This window comes from Verticillium alfalfae, genomic scaffold (genome assembly GCF_000150825.1).
Source record: "Verticillium alfalfae VaMs.102 supercont1.4 genomic scaffold, whole genome shotgun sequence".
Classification (NCBI taxonomy): domain Eukaryota; kingdom Fungi; phylum Ascomycota; class Sordariomycetes; order Glomerellales; family Plectosphaerellaceae; genus Verticillium; species Verticillium alfalfae.
The window spans coordinates 1,958,324-1,980,773 of record NW_003315035.1 but is presented as its reverse complement, the minus strand read 5'-3'; the positions used below and the strand labels follow the sequence as shown (position 1 = coordinate 1,980,773).

At 51.1% G+C, this 22,450-nt stretch overlaps 11 protein-coding genes across 11 annotated transcripts; 3 read left to right on the top strand and 8 right to left on the bottom strand.

The window, feature by feature from the left end:
- Positions 1–359: 359 nt before the first annotated feature.
- Positions 360–904, bottom strand: VDBG_04071 (predicted protein; the record flags this gene model as incomplete). The annotated part of the gene is made up of 2 exons (XM_003006072.1): positions 360–496; positions 679–904. 2 exons carry the CDS (start codon positions 902–904, stop codon positions 360–362), a joined length of 363 nt encoding a protein of 120 aa, XP_003006118.1.
- Positions 905–3,903: 2,999 nt separating this feature from the next.
- VDBG_04070 (predicted protein) lies at positions 3,904–5,394 on the top strand (the record flags this gene model as incomplete). The annotated part of the gene is made up of 1 exon (XM_003006071.1): positions 3,904–5,394. The coding sequence occupies one exon, from the start codon at positions 3,904–3,906 to the stop codon at positions 5,392–5,394; it is 1,491 nt and encodes a 496-aa protein (XP_003006117.1).
- A 342-nt stretch (positions 5,395–5,736) lies between these two features.
- Positions 5,737–6,454, bottom strand: VDBG_04069 (conserved hypothetical protein; the record flags this gene model as incomplete). The annotated part of the gene is made up of 3 exons (XM_003006070.1): positions 5,737–5,895; positions 5,968–6,252; positions 6,407–6,454. 3 exons carry the CDS (start codon positions 6,452–6,454, stop codon positions 5,737–5,739), a joined length of 492 nt encoding a protein of 163 aa, XP_003006116.1.
- Positions 6,455–8,191: 1,737 nt separating this feature from the next.
- On the bottom strand, positions 8,192–8,909 carry VDBG_04068 (predicted protein; the record flags this gene model as incomplete). Its single annotated transcript, XM_003006069.1, has 2 exons — positions 8,192–8,373; positions 8,495–8,909. 2 exons carry the CDS (start codon positions 8,907–8,909, stop codon positions 8,192–8,194), a joined length of 597 nt encoding a protein of 198 aa, XP_003006115.1.
- A 379-nt stretch (positions 8,910–9,288) lies between these two features.
- VDBG_04067 (conserved hypothetical protein) lies at positions 9,289–10,060 on the top strand (the record flags this gene model as incomplete). Its single annotated transcript, XM_003006068.1, has 2 exons — positions 9,289–9,521; positions 9,844–10,060. Coding segments are annotated over 2 exons (450 nt in total), but the record flags the coding sequence as incomplete, so codon positions are not given.
- A 1,993-nt stretch (positions 10,061–12,053) lies between these two features.
- Positions 12,054–12,758, top strand: VDBG_04066 (predicted protein; the record flags this gene model as incomplete). The annotated part of the gene is made up of 1 exon (XM_003006067.1): positions 12,054–12,758. One exon carries the CDS (start codon positions 12,054–12,056, stop codon positions 12,756–12,758), a length of 705 nt encoding a protein of 234 aa, XP_003006113.1.
- Positions 12,759–13,469: 711 nt separating this feature from the next.
- Positions 13,470–15,128, bottom strand: VDBG_04065 (monocarboxylate transporter; the record flags this gene model as incomplete). The annotated part of the gene is made up of 2 exons (XM_003006066.1): positions 13,470–14,752; positions 14,972–15,128. 2 exons carry the CDS (start codon positions 15,126–15,128, stop codon positions 13,470–13,472), a joined length of 1,440 nt encoding a protein of 479 aa, XP_003006112.1.
- Positions 15,129–15,498: 370 nt separating this feature from the next.
- On the bottom strand, positions 15,499–16,472 carry VDBG_04064 (cysteine synthase; the record flags this gene model as incomplete). Its single annotated transcript, XM_003006065.1, has 1 exon — positions 15,499–16,472. One exon carries the CDS (start codon positions 16,470–16,472, stop codon positions 15,636–15,638), a length of 837 nt encoding a protein of 278 aa, XP_003006111.1.
- Positions 16,473–16,793: 321 nt separating this feature from the next.
- Positions 16,794–17,880, bottom strand: VDBG_04063 (O-methyltransferase; the record flags this gene model as incomplete). Its single annotated transcript, XM_003006064.1, has 2 exons — positions 16,794–17,240; positions 17,302–17,880. The coding sequence occupies 2 exons, from the start codon at positions 17,822–17,824 to the stop codon at positions 17,029–17,031; spliced, it is 735 nt and encodes a 244-aa protein (XP_003006110.1).
- A 656-nt stretch (positions 17,881–18,536) lies between these two features.
- VDBG_04062 (conserved hypothetical protein) lies at positions 18,537–20,981 on the bottom strand (the record flags this gene model as incomplete). The annotated part of the gene is made up of 3 exons (XM_003006063.1): positions 18,537–20,209; positions 20,265–20,455; positions 20,530–20,981. The coding sequence occupies 3 exons, from the start codon at positions 20,979–20,981 to the stop codon at positions 18,537–18,539; spliced, it is 2,316 nt and encodes a 771-aa protein (XP_003006109.1).
- Positions 20,982–21,501: 520 nt separating this feature from the next.
- On the bottom strand, positions 21,502–22,015 carry VDBG_04061 (conserved hypothetical protein; the record flags this gene model as incomplete). The annotated part of the gene is made up of 2 exons (XM_003006062.1): positions 21,502–21,549; positions 21,599–22,015. 2 exons carry the CDS (start codon positions 22,013–22,015, stop codon positions 21,502–21,504), a joined length of 465 nt encoding a protein of 154 aa, XP_003006108.1.
- Between the last annotated feature and the right edge of the window lie 435 nt (positions 22,016–22,450).

Here is a 22,450-nt window from a genome sequence, read left to right as displayed (position 1 = left end):
CGGAACCAGGAAATCAGGTCCGCCGACGCGCGAAAGAGCACCAACCCACGAGCGTGGTCCGTCTCTTCCTCTTGGGTCGCCTGGCCGCAACATCGTCCTGCATCGAAAGCTCACAACTTTGCCGCCGTGGCCTTGGGCCACATGACGGCGCCTGGCGCCTGGGCAGACGCTTCACATACCCGCGACAAGGGCCACGAAAGGATCATGGACATCTCGACGCGTCGAAAATTCCCCTTAAAGAATGCAGGGCTAAGGCCGGTAGTCTACGGCTCTATCCCAGCCGCCTTTAGCCTGATCTTCCTTCTGATGCCGCGGCACGCCTCTGATCAGGCGGGACTCCTTTGATCTTGGGGAGGAGTTCATTTTGGAATGGCCAAAGCAGGAGGCGCGAGCCATGATTTGCTGCTGTGCCCCGAACCAGATGTTTGGATCCGCCACTTCTCCGGTGTACTATGTAGCACGGCCAGCACAACTTCTACTGACTGTCCTGATGGATCTGTGCAAGGGTGTCACATTCGGCTAAATGCGGGTAAATAAAGGTTATATTAACGCCAAGACCATCTCGGCTCCGGTTCACAAGCTGGGTCAATACTCACACCTTTCCCTCGCCTGCCCTGACTTACGCCGCTCAGCAAGATATTAAGGACAGGTCTGAAACTGCTTCTTTTGGACACGAACATGCCAAACAATACACCATCGCCTCATTGGCATGGAAGCCAACCATCCATGAGCCGCCTTGTCGCGTGGCAGGCTTGCATGTCGCGGACCATAAAAGATCGAGGATCCGCAGCCAAGATAGCAACTGGAGACCAAGAGGGCGCTGACCAGCTCTCTCGTAGCTCTCATACGGCGCTGACCGCCGCCAAGGTCTTGACCTCCACACCGACTCCATATATCCAGACATTCTTGTCCACCCAACAAGACTTTGCCCAGCGCTTCGCCGTCCTCGAACGACGTGGAGTTCAGGGACCGAGGGCCGATGTCCCCTGTTTGCTGGGCACATTCCGGTCAATTATGAATGTCGCGAGGTGTAGGACCGGAGCACCGTCGTCGATGCAGCATGCTGACGAACGCGTTCTTAGGCACACGTGAGCTCCCACCCTTTTCCCCCGGTGCTATGCGTGGAAGGTAAAACAGGAGACACCGTCCTCGCATAGTACCATACGATTGACTTGTCCGGGTACCAGTCCCCGCGCTACCCTGAGGCGCTGTGCATGAGCATGCTATAATGATAACGATATTTCCGCTGGCCACTCTGCTTATTTGACGAGCTCCGCCATCGACCAAGGTCTTGCCGATCGGGCGAGCAGCCTGGATTTCTTGGAACCAAGTGGTTACGGTGACGCCGGCCGGTGAGTCCAGCTCATACCGAGCCAGCATCGATTCGCCCATGTCGAATGTGTAGTGATCTAGACTTACCACAGGGCGTGGCCAACCAAGCCGCAATACTGTCAGGACCCCTGCGGAGCCACCAAGGGCCTGCCAAGCTAAGGGGCTGGCTAGGGGACTAAGGGCCCGGAGAGAACGTATATATAGGCTGCGGAGGGCTCCCTAAGCTACGGAGGGCCAGAATTCAGATATATTCCTATCCCATACCTATATTCTATCTATCTGCGGATCCTATGGAAGACCCCTTCACTCTGCTCTAAATAACGCTCTGACAAATACCCTCAGTCATCTGACGATCATATCCACTACGCATCAATTCTGATTCGACTGGCTCCTGCTTCGTGACTATTCGATGGTGTCGGACCAAGATCGTGGCCCCAAAGGTGGCTAGCGACAACCTGTCACAATCAAGACCAAGAGAGGCGCCTACTCAGTCTTCCTTTAATCATTCTCCTCGTATTGCGATTAGCGTTGCCAGGGTGGCAAATGATTAATAGGCCGGAAAGGAGAGAATAGTGCCATTACTTCTCATCATCATTATGCGTGCGTCTACTTCTTGGTACAGGTCCGCCCGACCCGCAGTCGACAGGACAACTTTCACGGCGGTACCATTTTGTGCGTTCTACCCCTATCAGAAGTCTGTCACTTTTGAAGACTGCCAGGAGACGTCTGCGGAGCCACGGAGCAGGGGGCTGGTTCGAGGCTGGGGACTAGGAGAGCGCGTATATAACACCGCGGAGAGCCAGAACTCAGATATATTCTCATCCCAGACCTACCAATTGGCTGTGGATAACACATGCGGAAGAATCTTTTACTCTACTCATCACCACGCTCCGAAAATTGCAGGTGGTAGACTCGTGACGCAACTTTGAGGCAAATTGTTGGTCACTTATGAAGAGCGGACATGTATCTTCACCAAAATCGACGTCCACTACAGACCCTGACGAGAAATGCATGTGGACTTTTTTTCAAAAGAAGTTTATTCTGAAACTGGTGATCCATTAGCAGACAATTAATATTATGTGATCGAGGCTGATGCGCTTAGCTTTTGCGATGAGGGTGGCGGCTCAAATAACAATGACGAGAGTTGTAAAAGGATCATGGGCCACATCTGCGCCTGTTGGCCAGTCCTATCTTCGCAAGCATACTCGAGAGTATGTCCCCGGGACAATAGCTGTAGTCGTCGCAGGCTTATGCATCACCTTGAGAACCTCATTTGGTTCCAAAGTGATTCCAAAGCGTTGAAGGATGTGACATCACGAGTTTATAGCTCAGGGGCCTGGCCGGTGAAATTGTCCACAGGACATCTGCTCGGGTAAGGGAGCTAATCTGGTTATCGGCGGGCATTCTTCTAGCTCTCGGGTAGCACTGTAATTCCGCTGGCAGAACATATTGAGCTAGGTTCTGTACCTGGCACGTCCGATCACGGAGTACCCTCATCTGAGGTTCAGACAGCGCTTCGCCAGCTTCGTGCTCTCGTCAACCTGACCAGAGCATAGGCTTGTAGAGCTATTCAGATGACAAAGCTTGCTGGTGTGGCCCCGAGAGAAGCCCTGATGTCTCGGAAGTTTCCATCCTTACCCTGAAGCTTCATCGCTCGCTGAATCGCCTTGGTCCATTACGCTACTGCTGGTCTGCGTTATGTCGCTCTGGATTTGGCAGCGATGATTTCGGAGCGTCTGCCCATCGGCGGTCATTAATCCGAACACCTGAGCGATGTTGCGTCAACCTTGGATCGTTCAGTTTGACCAGTATCCGCGGTCAGTCTAGATATTTTCCGGACAACAGCTCAGCCAGGGGACACTAGGTATACTCTGAAAATACGATGGACTGCATGCTCCTCTCGGACAAGTGACCGACTGAACGCACCGCAAATAGAATAGCTGACGATCGCCATTCCGGGTTTGTTATGCCGAGTATGGTCAACACAAGTGGATGCGCGAGGAAACACCAGCTCGAGAAGTAGGTTTTCACTCCCGGTTCATCGTGGGACCCAGTTGTACGGTTTCATACAAAGCTATTGCTCTTATTGTTGTGGCCGACAAGGCCGAAGCAACGGCGGCGGCAAACCACAATTCATATTGGGCATAGTTTGTTTAGATGTCTCACACAGTCGGGCTGGCCCCCTTCTAAACGCCATTTGCCATCTAATCGGGTAAAACGGATCCCAGATTGACGGCACATCGCCGATAGCTCTACTCATGTCTCACCTTCATATTGATGCATTTGGTTTGGTGGTGGCCGACGACGCAGCCGCCAAAGAACTCACGACAAGGTGATGTCACTTGCCATTCAGCTTCATGATATTCGCTACGGTACCGAGTTTTCGTCAAGTGCACTGCCTGGACCATGCGACAGCATTCTGAACAGGACGAGATCCACTTGCGAGCCTGCCGCCTAGCTAGCGAACACGACTTGTTTATAAGTGAGAGATGCCTGGCCAAAGTGCCGAAGCGAAAAGCAAAACGATCGCAAAGACTATTGTTTCTTGGCCAGACTTTCGAAAGCCCGAGAATGTACTTCAACATTGTAGCCGCCGCGACGCTTGCCTCTATCACCCTGGCACATGCGTCAGCGCCAGACCCGATCACGACGATCAAATGCGAAGCGGAACAGCCGACTCCAGCACTTTCGACTGTTACTTTTACTGTGGTAGCTGTGGTTGACCCTTCTATCTCCCACTGGGACCAGTTCCTAAGTCAGGCGTGTCCGACTCCCTTCCCTGCCACTGAACTGTGCGCAGAAACTGGAAATGATCAGAATAATCCCGACGTACCCCCAGGGGCAGACAACCCTGGGCATGAAACAACTCCTCATAACGAGGCTCATGACATCGGCTGGTACGAGGTTTGGTGCTTCGACTATCACGGCGGCGAGCCGCCAAGCCACTGGTATTTTGACCACCACTCTTCCCACCCCTACAGCACCGACAGCCACGTACCGTGGCCGAAGCCTACCGGCGGCGACCTTCCGCCCGGCCCTCTTCCCGTTCCTACCAGGGAGCCTCGACCACAGCCAGATAAATCTACAGTCCCCCAACCAGGGCCTGATACAACGTCAACGGGTCACCCGGGCCCACCTTCCGGCTCGTCAACTGATCAGCCAATTCCCACCTCTGAAACTGCAACTGCGGCTCCAAGGCCGTCGAGTTCCACGACAGATCAGCCCAATCCAGTACAATCCTCAATGACCCAGCCTGATCCGTCTTCAGACTTTTCCTCTATACTACCTGTGCCTGTTGTATCTTCGACCAGTCAGTCGGGACCTGACCCATCTTCAGACTCTTCCTCTACACTGCCTGTGCCTGTTCTATCTTCGACCAGTCAGTCAGGACCTGAACCGTCTTCAGGTTCCTTCTCTGCGACGACTGCATCTTCCTCATCTTCGGCGAGTCAATCAGATTCAGAGTCCTCCTCAACTGATCCTGGACCAAGCTCATCTGTGCCGCCGGAATCCCAGTCCCCCAGCTCCTTGCCTCCGACTAGCCTCTTGACAAGTGTTGTCAGCTCCACGACCACATCGGCCAACCCGTCCCAAACATGCGCAGATATCAGTAATGGGTCGTTCCAGAACAACGATATTGGAGCGTGGTACATCTCCGATCAAGTCACAGCGGATTCGGGTATTGTACAGGAAGGTCCCGACGGCGTGGAGTATTCATTTGCCCTGATCCCGTCGCAGCAGCAGTTTGCTCAGGTTTACATCAACCAGTACATCCGCTGTGGTGACCCACCTCCGATTGTCGAGATCCAAGTGCGCTTCAGCTACCAGTTTACTGGCAATTCTCAAGGGTGCAGTATCGCTGCTAGCGTGAACAGGTCGCCAGACAATATCCTCACCATTCAGGATGACGGACAGTCGCCTGGCGTATGGCAGCAGTACGAGGGCCCAGTTATCACTGTGCAGTTGACATACGATCCGCTGTTCACGATCAAGATGTTGTGCCAAGAGGACACTGCGAACACTGAGGCTATCCTGATTACTGAGATCTCAGTATACAACTGAAGTGCTTCTTCATGAAATGTGTAATGAATAAATTCCATCGCATGAGAGAATTCGACGCATAAATATACTTGACAACCATGCTCTACATTTCAAACATCGCTGCTGCAGATTGCGAGATTGTTTTAATTTGTTTTTTCCTCTGCCGAACTAGTGTATCGCCTATTTGAAACATTGAAGTTATTTGGCCGTGCAAAAGAATGACCGTAATATCCTTGGGCTTGCTCTCAATCAAGTACAGGTTGTAAAAAGTCCACGCCTTTGTCACGTAACCCATGTGGCCCGACCTGTCTCTCAAGCTCCCTAGAAAGAGACACACCCTTAAGGTGAGATGACTTGTATCACCTAGCAGCTGTCGTTGGTGATGAAAACGTTGTATCCGTCAGGGTGGAATAACTGGCCACCGCACTTGTTGCGAATGCCAGCAGACGAGCAGAGGTTGCAGAGCTCAGCCGCACCACGGGCCAAGTCGCCCCATGAGTTGAGAGTGACAGCGTGGTCGTTCTACGAAGCCATGAGTTAGCAAAAGAGCCTGACCAAATATGTTTACTACTGATCTGGAAACATATCACGTACATCGTTACACCAGTAGATGCCCGAGTTGTGAGAACAGCTGACGCGTGCGCAAGCAGCAGGGCCAGGACCGTGCCCGGGCTGACCCTCGAGATCCCAAAGGTAGTTCCACCCCTCCTGGATCCTACCGTAGTCAGCGGGCTCCCATCCGTGAACCGGGTGCTTGGAGTCGATGCATTCATAAGAAGCACCCTCCCACTGGCGTGTGAACAACTCGTGCTTGTCGCTGTTGCGTTCGACGCTTGAGCTTGGTGCTGGGGTAAAGAGACTGGAACTCCTCGGTAACCTCTTCAAGGGTACCATAAAGTGTACAGATTCGCCACTGGGAGTTTGAAACCCAGTCGAGTCGTGACGGTGTATCCGTCGGGAGCAGCAGCAATCTCTATGGCATCAGCATCGCCTATCCACCAAAGTTCCTGAGATAGCGTCGATCAAAACTCACGGCAGAGCCACTCAGGGCAGCAATAAAAACAACGGCAGAGAATTTCATTGTGGTGATGGTGGGACCGGTTGTTGTAAAGTTTTGAAGATTTGATATACTGTAAAGATACAGTGTGAACTGGATGAATTTGGTTGTTGATGCTGGCTTCTTTAGTGCGATGGTTTGATGAGTTTCATGAAGTGATCTGAAGAGAATTCTCATGCTTCTTTATACTCGTGAGATGCTGCCATTCTTCGATGTCAATCTCATCAAGTGGCCATAGTGCTACCGATGCTCCAACTTACTCTGGTCGTGACTTCAGATCAACAACGAGAATTCCGTAAGAATTACGCCGCATCGACAGATCGACGAATGTCTCGTGAAAATGGAAGCAAGCGCCGTCCTGGAACGAAATTAATGACGTAAATCAAACTGGGCGAAGCCTATTTTGTCTTTCAGGTTGAGGCGATTTCCATCCCAAAAGATCCTTCGTGCTTAGTTTAGAATCTCAAGGGTCACCATGTGAGGAGTTTCGATCATCATAATAGCTATTTCTGTGAATCTTGATCGCCACCGAGGCTTACTGCTTCAAATGAAAGCTCGTGACAATCATGGATAAACGTTGAGGTTATCCAAGATCCTTCTTCTTCTTGCCTCATGTGTGGAATATTCAGAGGGCCTGGTGCTGCGCCGTGAGATGTACACGGGCCGTCAAGATAAGTTTAGGGGTCGCGCCTGTGCAGCCAATGATTCTTGGCTCAATCAATCTGAAGGAATCATCAACGCGGGGGTCCCAATATGTGCTGGGCTGACATGGCAAACAAGTAAATTCTGACGAATGAAATGTGTTTGTTTTCCACGTGTTACATGAGGCTCGTCATGACACTCCGACCTCAACACCGCAGGAACATGCGAGTTTTCAGGGATGTACCAGTACTTCAATCATCATTAATACAGTGGCGCCATGCATGCATGTGATCCTTTGTAAACAGCACCATCGCTCAGGAGGGTTATGACGGCCGAATGTGTTGCGATGCGTGAATACAGAAAACCTTTTGCATGGCTATTCCCAAATTGTGCCTAGAACCCACATTTACACTCAAAGGCCATCTAGACCTGAAAGCATTCGCTCCCATCTATTTGGCATTTCTCAATACGAGGTGTATCATCGTAAAATATAGGCTTATTGATCACGTACTGCACTGAGATCACACGCTCATCTATACAGGCGAAGAAGTGGAGTAGTCTCCTATTCAGCGTAGGTATGTTCTGAGGAACTGAATGAGCGGCCCTTATACATAAATTTCTTCAGGGTGATGATCTCGACCCTTGTTCATATGTACCTAAGAAGTATGTCGAATACCAAGTCCAATCGCGGTACCCGACACGACCCCGACTACCACGCCGACCAAGATCCCGATGACAGTGCGTTTGCTGGGTGTGAGCATGGAGCCAGATTGTGGGCCTTTGCCGTATTGCTGCCTTTCAGGGTCATTGGTGTCAGAGGAAGGTCTGTTGCTTGCAGACCACTGCTTATTGTGAGGCATGATGTGTGAGTGGTGGTGTGAACTGCGTGTAATTCCGTTGTGGAAAGCGAGAGTGAGATGCTTTAGTGAGGGCTGAGTCTGTCAGATCGGGAACATATCTCCTCTCTCGGGGCGGCAGCTGCGCTTCTAAAATACAGCATCAGTTTTCCCTCTTGGAATGCGTAGGTGCTCATCCTCGGTGAAACCCCATGGTGGTGCTGATACTGTAGGATTCGACAAGGTTGTGTCGCTCTCAATAAAGTTATTTTGAGAACGCTTATCAATAGCATGGCAGTCCCCGAATGACATCAGTCCAGGTATTGATCGTCACTTGCAGTGCCCGTAGATCTCTTCCACGCCACTTCCCATAAGCCGACCCAAATGACTTTGGAGCAAAGCATCTATCTACTATTACTCGAAAACGGACAGTGGAACCTTCGTATTCATATTCCTGATTCTGAACTATTGCAAATAAAATGGCACAAGAGTAATGAGCATCACTGTACAAACCGTCTCTACCACACCATCTCTGCAACATACGGCCAAATGGCAGCACTCATCCTTTCTTACTTATTCAACGCACCTTTCGAGGCTTGGAAGCCATACCTATTGCTCGTTTTGGCCGTCAAACTCACCATCGTTGCCCTGGCCTTACCAAAGGTATCACGTTTCGCCTCTTTCATCCCACCATATGCCTTGACCCTGTGGTCATTACTCTCCATCAACCCGACGACGACCGCTTGGTCTCCACCGTACTTGGAGTACTCACTTGGAATCACCTGCATTGTCAACCTGATTATCTTGCCGCGCATATTGCTATTTGAAAAGCACAACGTAGTTGCTGCCCCGGAATTTGATGCTCTGCCGAGATCGAACTCCACAGGATCGTTGCGGGAAACCCTGTCAAATGCCACGAGCATCTGGAATAACCCTCGAAATATCACGACGATGGAGACATATCTATGGCATAGGTCCTCCCCGGTCTTGATTTGGTTCATGGTCGTTCGTTTGATACGAATAGGCTTTCTTGTTTGTTTGCACCATACAGTCATTCGGAGACTCTCAGACCCCTATTTTCTAGATATTGGGCTGGATGACGTTTCACCAAGACGAGAAAGCCTTGTCAGGCGCTTGATTTGGTCTTTAGACGAAGTCACACAGTTCGAGGTCATTCTGCGCATGCTTATGCCTCTGAACTGGATCTGGATGAATTACCTCTGTCTTGAGTGCTACCATGACTTTCTGTCCATCCTTTTTGTCTGTATTCTGCGGATAGACGACATGAACCACTGGCCTCCGCTTTTCGGTAGCGTCACAGAAGCTTACACTGTCAAGCGGTTCTGGGGCAGGTTCTGGCACCGAGTCACCGCCCACAACATGGCCACTCTCGCAAAGCCGACATCTCGAGTTCTTCTGCGGTGTAAGCCAGGCTCGAGGGCGGACAAAGCGACAATTGCGTTCTTTATATTCGTTCTCTCTGGGGCCGCGCATGCGGTTGTGGCTTGGAGAACCGCAGAAGGTTATGAGACTCGCGATATCGCTTTCTACGTGGCGAATTTCGCTGCTGCTGCGGCAGAGGTCTCGGTTTCACGAGCATTCTGGGGAAGCCAGTTTGTGCAGTCTCTGAAGAGAAAAGGCTACTTCGAACGCAGTGTCGTTCGTATCGTAGGTCGTACAGCGGGGTTTCTTTGGGTATATCTGTGGTTCACGTGGCTGGTTCCTAAGTGGCAGTTCCCGAAGCTTCACAGTCAGAGAACGAAGCAACTACAGATGGAAATTGCCCTGTTCTTTGGAGATCTGTAGTATCTTAAATCCAAACTCAGCGCTCTTGCTCATCTTTTCAGCGCTCTATCTCCTAGCTCATTCTAGTAAAAGTTTCTGACGCATTGCAAAACTTCTGTATAATTTTCGCCAGCTTGGTCTGCGACGTAGTCGCGCACCCGCGCTACAGAGAGGCAGATGCCTGCAAGAACACTGTATTCTTACCTGTCTCAGACAACCCAAGGGTATTAGTCATAACAACCCTCTCTGTAGAAGATGCAGCAAGCGCCACAAAGTAACGCAAATATCTGGCCTTATGGAAGCTGGTGGCCAAGCAGAGCAAGGGCGCATAATCCTAATGCTTGGCAACACATGGACCATGGAGTATACGGCCTGTAAAAATAGCTTCACGATGGTGCCCCGCGCTCAGAGAACCACTCGTACAGCGCTGGCTCGCCTACACTTAAGCATGGCAGATCAAGTCATACTTCGTCGTTTCGGAGAGCTTGTAGTGGTACATCTCAGCAGGCAGGGGTCTGGATGCAGTCAGGGATCTGCACGCGGCTAGATCCGTGGGGGTATGAGATCGACTCTTCAGGGGTCTTGGACCACACAGCAACCCACGTGCAGGCCATATGAGATGAGCGCCTGTTTCTTCTCCGTCCTAACTCACAAGATTCCGTTTCGATCTTATTCTTTTCCTAGCTCACATGGTAGTCATTGTAAGACGAATCCGGACATGCTGGATTGTCGTTGGTAGGATTCGACCCCTGCATTGCATTATCATCGCCTTCCGCATGAAGTTGCAATATCAATTCAAAGAGTGAGGTCAGACACTACAAAAGAATTTGTAAACGGATCATTTTGCCAAGAAACGAAGGATTGTGAGACTCATGGCTCACTCAATATTGCCCTGTCAAGGCCGTACATGTTCGCGGCGTGTCAGCTAGCCTTTAGGTGGCGATGGAATATCACTTCGGGCTTCAACGTCACTTTAAATCAGCGCTGCCGCCCGACCAAACAAGTCAAATATAGGGGGTATATTTGACTGTTTGAACCGCTGAAACTAGTAGATTTGACTGTTTGGTCGTATTTGTAAATATTTGATTCGATTTGATATTAAATGAAGCTCTCGTGATAGTCTGGCCCTAAGTATTAGTGAGATTCTATAGTGTTGAGCTAAGTAGAGACTTTAGTGGGTAACCTAAAGGGGGACCTAGGGGAGGTAGGTAGATATTATGCGTAGATAATAGCTATAACCCTAGTATAGCTAGTAAGAGGGTCGGGTCTTAGGGACTAGGTAGGCGATACGCTAGGAATATACGATAGAAGCTATATAGCTATTCTATAGGTATAAGATAGATAAATTATAACTACCTAGGTTAGAAGGCTACGTAGGCTTATATAAGGATAGTGGGCACGGGCCTATAGGTTAGGCTACGCAGGCTTATATAAGGATAGTGGGCACGGGCCTATAGGTCAGGCTACGTGCCCTAGGCAGTTAGGCCTTAGGCTACAGGCAAGGCCACAGGCAGGGCCACAGGCAAGGCCACAGGCAGGGCCACAGGCCAGGGCCACGTGCCACGCCACAGGCGGCAGGCACGGCCACAGGACCTAGGGGACTAAGATAGGGGGCCCGGGGGAGGGGGGGGGGGGTAAGAGATAGGAGTTTTTTAGTTAGCTGTTTCGGCTTTTAGTGGACCCGGAATATATATATCCCGGGTAAGGAGCATTATTTGGATGTTTGGCAAATCCAAATAACTATATAGGCCTATATTTGGCTGTTTGATGGGATCTATAGGGGCTATTTGTTTTGCTGTTTGACTGTTTGATTTGAGTGTATTTGGTCGGGCGGCAGCGCTGCTTTAAATCCTCTGAAGATCTTTTGATTTTTGCAGTAGGGTTCTATAATTGGAGAGGCCATATCTGCAAATCGAGGTATGTCCAGAAGACTGGCCAGTTCAACAAGCTCAGCCTCACTCGAGGATCTATGAGAAGGATTTAGCATGCGCCAGGTCGACGATCCGCTATTGATGGCAACTCAATGATCAACCAGAGTCTAAGGATAGTTCTGGCTGATGTGTGGTTGCTTATGTTGACGTCAGGCTAAGTTGCCACCTCAGACCGTGGACATCTGAAGCAGGTAAGACGGCATGAAGCATAGGATACACAAGATGGAAACAGCTCAGACGATATGGATAGCTATAAAGCTGATGATTGCCTCTTGAAGAGTTAAGAAATATCAGACAGACAACAGTAACAGGGAAAAGTCCTCATTCCTGAACCTTACCATAAGAACACTATATTTTGACTTCACGAACCATATCTCTCTCCTTTCATCATAACTCCGGACTCGTTTTCGTTACACCATAAACGCCAAGATGCATGTTTCAGCTGTTATTCATCCGCTTATCCTTACTCTCGCCTGCGTGGAAACGGCTGATGCAAGCTTCATCGGCGCCGCTGTCAGGGGTGTCCGTGCCGGCACAACGGCCGGTCGCATGTCGGGCAGCGTCAACACCTTGGTCCAGAACGCATTTCGCAACGTCCGCACCATGTTGACGCCTGGAACTGGCCAGATGGCTACTAGGATCAAGGATCGCGCGGCTGCTGTTCGCCAGGCCATGACCCTCTCGGAAGAGGGAAAGAAGTTCCTCAAGTTCGGCATTTTGAGCAGCACCATCTCTGGGACTGTGTCCGGCACCATCTCCGGAAATATTAGCAAGAACAGTAAGAAGACACGCCGTCTGTACACCGACCGCTCGGAGCTTCTATCTCGTGAGCTCCTGGCCCGCCAGGATGAGGTCGCTGAGCCTGGTGCCGCGCCCGAAGGCATCAGCCAGTACGAGTGGGACCTCTGCTTCTGGGACACTGTTACTGCTGCCCACGTTGTAATCTCAGGCGAGAACAATTGGATCCAGATGGACGGCCTTCCCCCCGTCTGTGTCATGATGAACGACAATCTGGCCGGGGACCCTGAAGCTGGCACCGGTATCAATTGCGGTGAAGGCTGCATTCGATACGAAAACCTTTCGCCCGAGGACTTCAACTCCATGGCTGATTACCTCAATGGCCTTGTACCTTAAGCAAAGAGTCATTCGATCATTATGGAACGTTCTCTCGTTATGCAACATACTGTTGCCTCTGTGCCGTGCGCATGTCTTCGCAAGTGCTGGGTGGTAGCAGCCATGGGAGAGGCCTAGGGTTCCTAGGTAGTGAAAGTTGGTTGAGGAAATCTCTCTCTCATGTGATCTTAGCTTGTGTCTGTTTCCACCTTACTCAGTCATTATCGAACACTCCAATACTTCACTTAAACCATGGATTTCTGGTCCTGTGTTCCGCGAGACACACAGTATGAGCGAGGTCCGGAATAGACGAACATATCTCTGTTCTTAATACCACTAGCAGCATAAAGTAGTACTGGTCTTACCAGTACATGGCATACATGGAGATAGGTTGTTTCCTGAGGCGAATTATTCTTCAGCAATTACATGACGCCCCACTTTCATGCAAATGTTGGTAACAATAATCGAGGAGTTTTCGTCTAGTCCTGATGATGCCTAACGCATCTGAATTAGTGAACACCCTTTTTGACCTCTTGTGACTGAAATGGTCTCATGATATCTCGACCTGAACTTACACTGGCTCATGTTTGTTTTAGACCACCTATCCAAGTGGCCAATCTAAGTCGAGATGCACATATGCTCCATAGTTTGTTATCTGAAATACTGACAGGTGTAAGATAATGACTTCAGAATGAATGGTGCAATGGAAGAGCTTTCCTGCATGAGAACTATTTACAACTTCCACTTCCACTTCCAGAGGCCATGTCCGGGTACCCTCATCGCCTCGGCTCTAACTCCAGCCACAGACACAGCTGCCACTGCCATCGATGCTCCTACCAAAACTGCTACAGGCGTGTAACTATTGGCGTCTCTCAGCACACCGTGGCCCGGAACTAGTACGCCAGCGACAGGAGTGCCCACAAGCGTGGCTAACCCTTGCAGCATGTAGAAAACTCCACCCATGCGAGGAATCTCCTTAACTCCAAACAGCTCAATCAACGCCACTGGGAACAGACTGATGAATGCGCTAGCAAACAATCCGTATAGGACGGTAAAGCTGATGAACAGGTTCCTCGCTGTTGGTTCGTCGACGGTTCCGACAAGTGTACTGGGGACCCACAAACCCAGGCTGATTATCGCAGTGAGCAATGTCGTTAGAAAGAATGAGTTGAGTCTTCCAAGTCGATCCGAGATGAACCCCACCGCAATCTTGCCGACAGCATTGCAGGCATTACTCAACGCTGTCAGGTTTGCCCCCTCTCTCTCGTCGTAGCCTAGCGATTTTGCATAAAGGACTGTGAAGAATACCGGCGTGTAATAAGCAGCGCTTTGGAAGATAGTGCTGGCAGCTTGCAGAATAAATTTTGGCTGCTTCGCAGTCTGCCAGTCGGGAAGGGGAATTTTAAAGAGTGCTGTAACAGGGGATAAGGCCTCATTTTTGGCGGCGAGATGATTCGCCATGCTCGGCTCCCAATCAAGGAACGACCCAGAAATACAAATAATCGTGGTAGCCAGGCATGCCGTCAGTCGCAGGGTATTCCGGAAGCCGATGTTGCTGATACATGCCGAGATTGTTGGTGCCCAGACCAAGCCGCCGATGCCAGTGCCAGCAGAAATAAAACCCATCGCCAAGCCCCTTCGCTTGTCAAACCATGTGGGTGCAATGGTCATAGACGGGACAAACGATAGCCCTGTCGCGATTCCGAGCAGCAATCCCTGAGCCAGCTGAAAGTGCCACAGGACTTTGCCGAAACTTGCCAGAACGCTCGCCACACCAAAGAGGATGCCGCCAGCCCATATGACGTTTCGAGGCTTGAAATATTTGACCCATGCCATGACAAACGGAGCCGTTATTGTCATGAGCGACGCTGAAAGCGTCCCTATGAGGTCTATTGTAGCCGAAGAGGCCCTCGTGAAGGGGCTCCCTTCTCGAAGCACCATGGTTTCGTAATGCTCCTGGTAGACACCAAAACCAAAGAGTATACCGCAAGCCGTGAAATTGATCATAAATGCGGCTAGAATGACTGTTAAGTATCTCCTTGTGTTTCTATCAGTAACTTGATGAGATGTATCTGAGATGATTCTCCACGTTGCTCACCACTTTGGACATTGAATTCCAGTTGGATTGCCGCTCAGGTCTGGGGTTGGTTCAGTCATGGTTCGGTGTCGGATCGGCCTCAATGGGTGAGTATGGCTGGAAACTCTGGTGCTTTCGAGCCATCAGTTATTAATACATATTTGGGCACGAGGTGGTTGCATAGTGTGATATACCCAGTCTCCCGTGACACCCTCTGGGTTCTCCATTGCTGTGTCATACCCCATATTAGCCGCACAGATGAGGAAGGACTTTGCGATCAAGCCCCACCTGTTGGCATCGCCGCTGTAATCCATTGGATGAAATAGAATGCTTTGCGGATTTGGAAAGCAAAGGGAATGAACACCGAGGCGTAGCCTGCCTCATATTTGTCAAAGATACCTCGGAAATCTCGTTTGAGGATCCAAGCAAAGAACAAAGCACATTATGATGGATATTTTCAGGATAGCGGCAATGTGATGGATGAAGAACTTGCGCCAGCTCAGAGATGACATGCGAATCAAAACTCTAAAAAACTGGACATGAAGAGGGATAATACGACAAGGCGCAAACACCAGGATTTACACTATCTGTACCATCCTGACTTTTGCGGAAACTCGAACAACAAATGGGAGGACGCCGGAATAACATGTTGGAATAAACTTGTTTTGTGGAGAAAGAAAGTGCACACGATTGCCCGACGCAACCCTTACTCATCTGAGAACAGAGACCCCGCCAAGTACTTCAATCCAGTGTCGCAAGCTACTGTAACGACTTTTTTGTTCGCCCCCAATTCTTTAGCGAGCTGAATTGCTGCAAGGATATTAAAGGCCCGATGATGTCCCAACCCAAAGACCTTCTTCCCTGGCCAGCTGGCGGCACATGCGACGAGCAGCCTCTTCATCCACTGTGCGGACTTCGTCATACAATTCTTTATCGATGTGGACCGAGATGAATCCGGGTGCGATGCCATCGACGCCATGCGAGCCGCTCATGCCTGTAGCCAACAAAGCCGCTGAGCTGGGTTCAAGCAGGATAACTCGAACATTTGGGTTCTGAGATCTGATCGCTTTGGACACGCCCATAGCCATGCCAGCTGTTCCAAACGCACCACAGAAGACGTCGAAGCCGTCCGGAAATTGGCTGTTTAGCTCATGGCCAATCTCCGCGTATCCGATGAGCGCGTCATGATTGCTGAATTGATCAGTATGGAGATACTCGTCGGTCGACCCGAGATCTGCGGCCCTGTTCTTCATTGATATCATCAGGCTTGCCGTCGCTTGCCCTGTGGGGCTGTGTGTGACGTCGACCGTTGCTCCGAATGCAGACATCGTTCGCAATTTCTCCTTTGCATACGCGTCGGACGATAGAGCCAGGAACTTGTACCCTTTGACGGCGCAGATAAAGGCCAAAGACGACCCGGTGCTACCACCTGTAGCTTCAATAACCGTCATGTTGGGTCTAAGCTCTCCGCGACGCTCGGCTTCTTCGATCATGGATCTAGCCATGCGGTCTTTGTAAGAGCCTGTGGGGTTCATGTACTCGAGTTTGACGTAGACATCGGCGCTGCCTTCCGGAACGACATGCTTGAGCTGCACAACAGGTGTATTACCAATGGTATCCAGAATTGTAGGAGCTGGGGGCGGAGGCATGGGAGCCATGGTTGGAAATGATGTTCGATTGGTCTTGCAGAACCAAATCAAGAAAGAATAATCGGCACCGAGGGAGGCTTGGCTTATTATATGGCGAACGTACGAGCCATGCAGCGCTAACGTTAAAATGATCGCAAATCATCTTCTTCTCCGCCAGAAGTGGAGCTCCTTGAGTTTGCGTCTTTTTGGTCAACTGAATGGTTTGAGCTTTCGGAGGAGGCTTTCTTTGCATCGCTCTCTTCACCGTCCACACGGGGGGTGACAGCTCTGGAAGCCGGAGAAGTTGTGTGGCATGACTCAAGCAATACGTTGAGATGAAGCGAAAAGGGATAAGGAAGGCAAATGCGATCAGCCCCGCTGTGCAGCTTGACAAGCCGCTAGGTTGAATTCACTCTAGCTTTCTACGTAAGGAAGGCGGATGCGATCGGTTCTCCTCCAGCGACTCACTCCAATGACTCACGTTGAGATCTTGTCTACCTAGTGTATCACGCTGCCTCGGGCAATGACAAACGCAACCATGGGTGCGTGAGGGCTGACTCCTTCATCCAGTCGTCGTGCGCTGTGGTCATTCCGCTACGGGCAGATACACACTCATCTCAAACCCGTTGGTATAGGGGAGGGTCAGATTGCGAAACCCATTCCTCGGCTCTCGCAGATATGCCAGCAGGTCCTTGTATCCTTCAGCGCCAGATATCGTATTGTCTGTCAGGATGACTGCACCGTATCGCAGGCGGGGGAGGACGACCTTGAGCGTCGGGAGAGCGAGGGCCGACCAAACTATTCATAAGTCAGCGAGACTCAAAGGGCCGTTTTTGGATCATAGCAAAACGAGACTCACTGTCAAGGAGCAAAAGGTCAACCTGCGGCAACCCTTCCTTCAGGGTTTCAAGCAGATTGCCCACTCTCAAGTCAATCTCTTGTTCGACTGTCGGGCCGCAGCGTGCCCAGTACTTGCGCGCAATTTCTGCCTTTTGCGTCTCCTTTTCGGTCGCGATGATAGTACCAGTCTTTCCAGTGGCGGCTTTTGTTTTGCCAACAGCAAGAGCAAGATAGATGGTGCTGACGCCGAAACTAGTTCCGGCTTCGACAATGTTGGTAGCTCCCATTGCATTGATGAGTTGGTACGTAAACTGGCATTTGTCTTCGTCTAAAGCAATGAATTTGTCGAGCATGAGCTTGTCGAATTCGCTCGCAACATGTGCATGAACGTGTTCATCTTCGAGGTCGCCAATGACCTCGGAAGAGAAAACTTTCTTCCCACTTCTTGAAATGGCCGCTTCCTGTTCCAGGGATTTCTGGTGAAGCTCGGACAGGAGTTCAAGGATGTGATCCGGAGCATCGATGGCTGGAAGAGATGACATGATGTGATCTGAAGCTTTTGAGAATGTGAATGAAAAATAGGCAAATGACAAAGTGTGATGTGAACAAGAACATGATGGGTATTGGGAATTCGCAGTTCTTATACTTGAGCTGTGCTTGGAGCAACCTTCAGTGTGGCTCCGTGATGTAGCTTGCTAGCTTGTTCTGGGCCAATGTGCTTGGCCTGGCGCCATGGATGCCGACAAGATTTGCGAAGCCGATTCCATTTTTGGCTCTTCTATAGTCATCCTTAACAGGCTTTCACTCCCCAAGCTGCGTTGAATGTGGAACCTCAGAAGTTGCCGCTTTAACCCGAGCTCAGGGTGGAGCAGGGTGAGCAAAGAGCTATCAACCCTGGTCTACTACTTGGCCTGGCAGGGCTTGGGCGTAGCAAAGATCGGGCGTAACATAGACATCACTAGCACGTGATGCCATTCATGTGTAGTTCATGTTCCTGCCAACGTAACCAATCCATTCTGTTTGTCCAGTCTCACTTCCACCAACCAAACCGTTGTGTAGTTCTTTAAATCACTTATCAAATACCATCAACCACATGCTCCTCCACATCTCAAGCTCTCGAGGTTCTAGACCAGACACCACGAAGAAAGTGGGTACGGCGACGGTCATCTACTCCGGCGACAGCTTCATGCCTTCTGGCCTTACACGGTAAACAGCACAACGGATGCATCAAGAAATCAATTCTCGACACGTTGTTCAATGATACTCGACTTTTGCTTTCGGCACGCAGATCGGATTCTTCGCGTGATGGTCCATGGTTCTGCTCTTTCCAAATCTTAGTTGGAGGTGCTTTCCTGGCACGGGAGAACCGCCGGCCGTCGCAACTACTGGCTGATCAACAGCCTCAACCCATACAACCTCCTTCAGTGGCGCCCATGTCCTTACGCCGGCCGACGTGTTTGAAAGTCCGGGCTCGCTGATGCTGCTTGGGCGGTCTGATTCCAAGCCCAAAGCGATCAATTCAGTCATGCTCTCCCATGCGTCGCTCGTTTCCCCATGCCAAAGCACCCACAATGTGTGACCCAGCGCAATGACGGCGTGGGCCATCAAGATTGCCATGCAGAGGCGATCGAACCATCCTCGAGCTGACATTGCGTAACCTGGGAGGATCATCTGAAGCTTTACGCTAACCATGTCGTTGGCGCTTTCGGGACTGAAAGCTGTTTTAGGTTTGTTCAAGTTCACCAGCTTTTTCGCAGTCTCGGCTGTCCACGGCTGTGACACGAGCGGCTCCAGCATGGCGCTATAATTCGACGTCATGAAGCTTGATGATCGGGACAATCCATCGACGACAAGAACAGCAAGTGCGAGCTCCGTAGCCTGGAGGGCGTCCCATCCCTGAAGAGTATCGGAAATAGCGAGATTCAGGATACTCTCGACAGTGGTGACTGACGTGTCGTTAGGCTGATTTGGACTAACAGGCACCTTGGCCCCAAGATCATCAAACCAAGCGCTCGATAAACCCACGCGTTCCCACGAGCCGTCCATTGGTGCAGTGAAGTCGCGCCACCTAAAGTCTTCTGTGCCTACCTCACTGTCCACAAGAATGTGACCCTGGTCGGCGGCAAAATTATACTTGATGGCTCGATAGTCCTGGTCGACAGTCATCTTGCCGGCTGCCCACCAAGAGTCGATAGTGCAGCTCATGGTCTCCCATGCTTGGACTTCGTCAGCCGCAAGGCGGAAGAGGAAAACACCCAGGTAGTCGAGTCCTTTGTCATTAGTGGGCAAGTCCACGGCGACAGCGAAAACCCCTGGGCCACTTCCTTGGCTCAGCCGAGCCCTGACTGGGTCAGTCATGTCAATATGGGAAAGATTTGTCCATGCAGTCCCCCCTTCGTCCAGATATCTTGGGCGGCCGTGGCCTGGATACATGGGGAACGACCCGAGGACCTCAAAGCTTTCTTGTCGTGTGGAAAAGCTTCCCAACCACTCATTGCAAACGATCCGAACCGCTGGGATCTTTGTCTCAACAACGGCGATCCTGGTGTCGCCGTAACTCAGCAAGTCAGGATCTGGATGAACGATGCCTGCTGGTTTTGTGTCCCTCAGGTATTGCAAGGCACTGCCCCAAAGAGTATGCCATGCTGCTTGAGTCGTCGCAGTGGGCGTGTGAGCTGTGATGGCCCACGTGTCGATAACGTATTGGCCGTTGAGGCGGAGCCTTGCATGAAGGTTCTTCCTGATACGTGAATCTTCCAGTTCAAACGAGATCAGGTCGTTGACAAACCTTCTCTGGCGGTTTCGAAATACGTTGTAGATCGAATGGTAGCCATGAGCGAGGCATTTCTGAGCTACAGGATCGGTTTTGGGGCAATCGCTCAAGGGAACGGGCAACGGCTGATGTGGCCACATGTCTTCCTGTGATCCTATCAAAATTTAGTATGCCTGTTGGGAAAGAATGGGCCAGGCGGTCAACAATACCATTGAGCCAGAATCTGCCTCCGCCTGCCGGCCAATCCATTACTCGAGGAACCATCAGAACAGCGCTGCTTGGACCAGCAAGGACGGTGATTATTCCGGACACGAACAACAGTAGGACCAATCCGAATTTCCGAAGTACAGATGCGTGCTTGTATCTGATGGAGCCCCAGAGGTCGGATGACCAGAGGTAGCTGAAGAATCGGTCAGCAAGAGTTGATTCGGACTCTTTGTTCATCTCTCTCACCTCAGCGTTGTGAAGCGAAACCCAGCGCCCATCCACCCCAACGGAATACCTGGCCCGAATGTCATTTCCGACCTCACCACATGGAAGATAACTGTCGATAGACTAGCCACGATGAGTAGCTCCTGCACCTTCGCGCAGAGCTGGAGAACCCCCAGCTTGATGCTGTCAGAGCCCCGCCAACCCTGGAGACGTGTGCCGATAAAGTAACCCATCAAGTTGATGGAGATGAGTATGATTGACATCGTTGCTGGCAGTAGGTGCACTATGCAACGTGCGAGGGCTGCTTTGCGCGAAAGTACAAAAAGGCTCTTTGGCGGCTCAGGCCCTTTGCGGATTGTGATTATCTCAAGGCCAATGGCGCGAATGGCTCTAGCATATCTTGTGGTGATGTCAATACAGCCACGGCCAATCCTTTTCCATGGCTCAAGCCATTTTGACCTCGGAGGAGGCATCTGTGCTGTTTGTGCCGTCATAGAGGCTGCTCGTATTTGGAAGTAAGGCTAGCAATGTGGCACATGTCTCGATCAGGGCCCCTCTGAGTATTTATATTTGTGTTGAGGCTCTCGAGCACATTTTCAGCTGGGTGTGCCAAGAAAGCTCCCAGCCTGATCCTCTGTGGCGGCGGTAACTCTGTCGAGCAGGCTCCAGCTATACGGGAACGTCGCAACCAATCGCAGCTGCATGGAAGTATTCACGGCTGACACGTGGCTGGTCTGGTCACATTCTACCACGGACGACGAATGCGTTCGCGATCATTATGGCCTCATATTTCCCAGCAAGGGGTTCCCAATCAGCATTGCCTTCGACTTCCTTCAAAGAGACGCGGTCAGGCTGTGTCGGCTATCTGTAATCCTCCTCTGGGTCCACCAGTCATCAAGACATGGCATGACAGGTCATTTAGAACCCCAGGACATTCCAAAAAAAAAAAAAAGAAAGCTCCGGGCCTCCAGCCGTTGATGCGAAACAATCGATACCTTATCTTCAAGTTTTCAGCTAACTCCCGTCTGTGAAGAATGTCACGTCCCAGTGGTTCCCCTCGTCCTGAATCCGCTTCAGCACTCAAATCCCCAAGTAAGTTCAAGCAACTCACCACATAAATGTTCCCGGAACGAGCTTTGTACCGGCTCGCGCCATCAGAGCGGTTCGAGATTCTCGTGAACGTGCCCCTTACGTATCGGTTGAGGGCCGCGTTCTTGGCAAAGTCGAGCTTATGCCCCGTGCTGTGAGAGTACTTGCCCGTTGGGTGGCCGACCTCGGTGTCGCTAGTAATGATAAGGCTGCACTTGCACGCCTTCTTCAGTGTGATGGCGCCAGCGACCGTTGTTGCCCGGATGCCGGAGAAGGACGTGCATCTTGGGTTGGACTTGGTCGTGCAGGCGCCCGTAGAGCGCGAGAGGATGCCCGCGGCCTTGAAGCGCTGAGCGGCTTGGAATTGGGTGAGCTGGGTCTGGGCGCTGATGCAGAGGGCCCAGAGGACGGCGGAGAGAAAGAAGAATAACTGCAGCATGAGGCGCGTTACCCTCGCATCAGTAGGTACTCACCGGGCGAGCTGGTGAGAACTCACCTTCATGACCGGCGCTGTTCACAAATCTTGGATACTGCTTTTGAGAGATCTATCGCCGCTCAATGCAACCTGAAGCAGCCAGATGCCCCTGTCGGTACCTAGGATTGAGTGCGACGTTGTTGCAGCTCAGCGTTGGACGCAGAAAGATCAGTGTGACGGATCAGTGCGTCGACTTTTTGAGATAAATACTCGCATTCAAACCCGCCGGGCGCGATGCTGACCCGAATAGAACGTTCACGCGACGTAAATAGATGCTCGGCTGCGTCGGCCAATGATGGATTGCATATCGCCGGCGCCTAGGCTCACGATAGGTCCAGTCTAGAGCATGACACAGCGGCTGTGCATAATCCCCCGGACAGGTCACCAAATAAGGCCAAA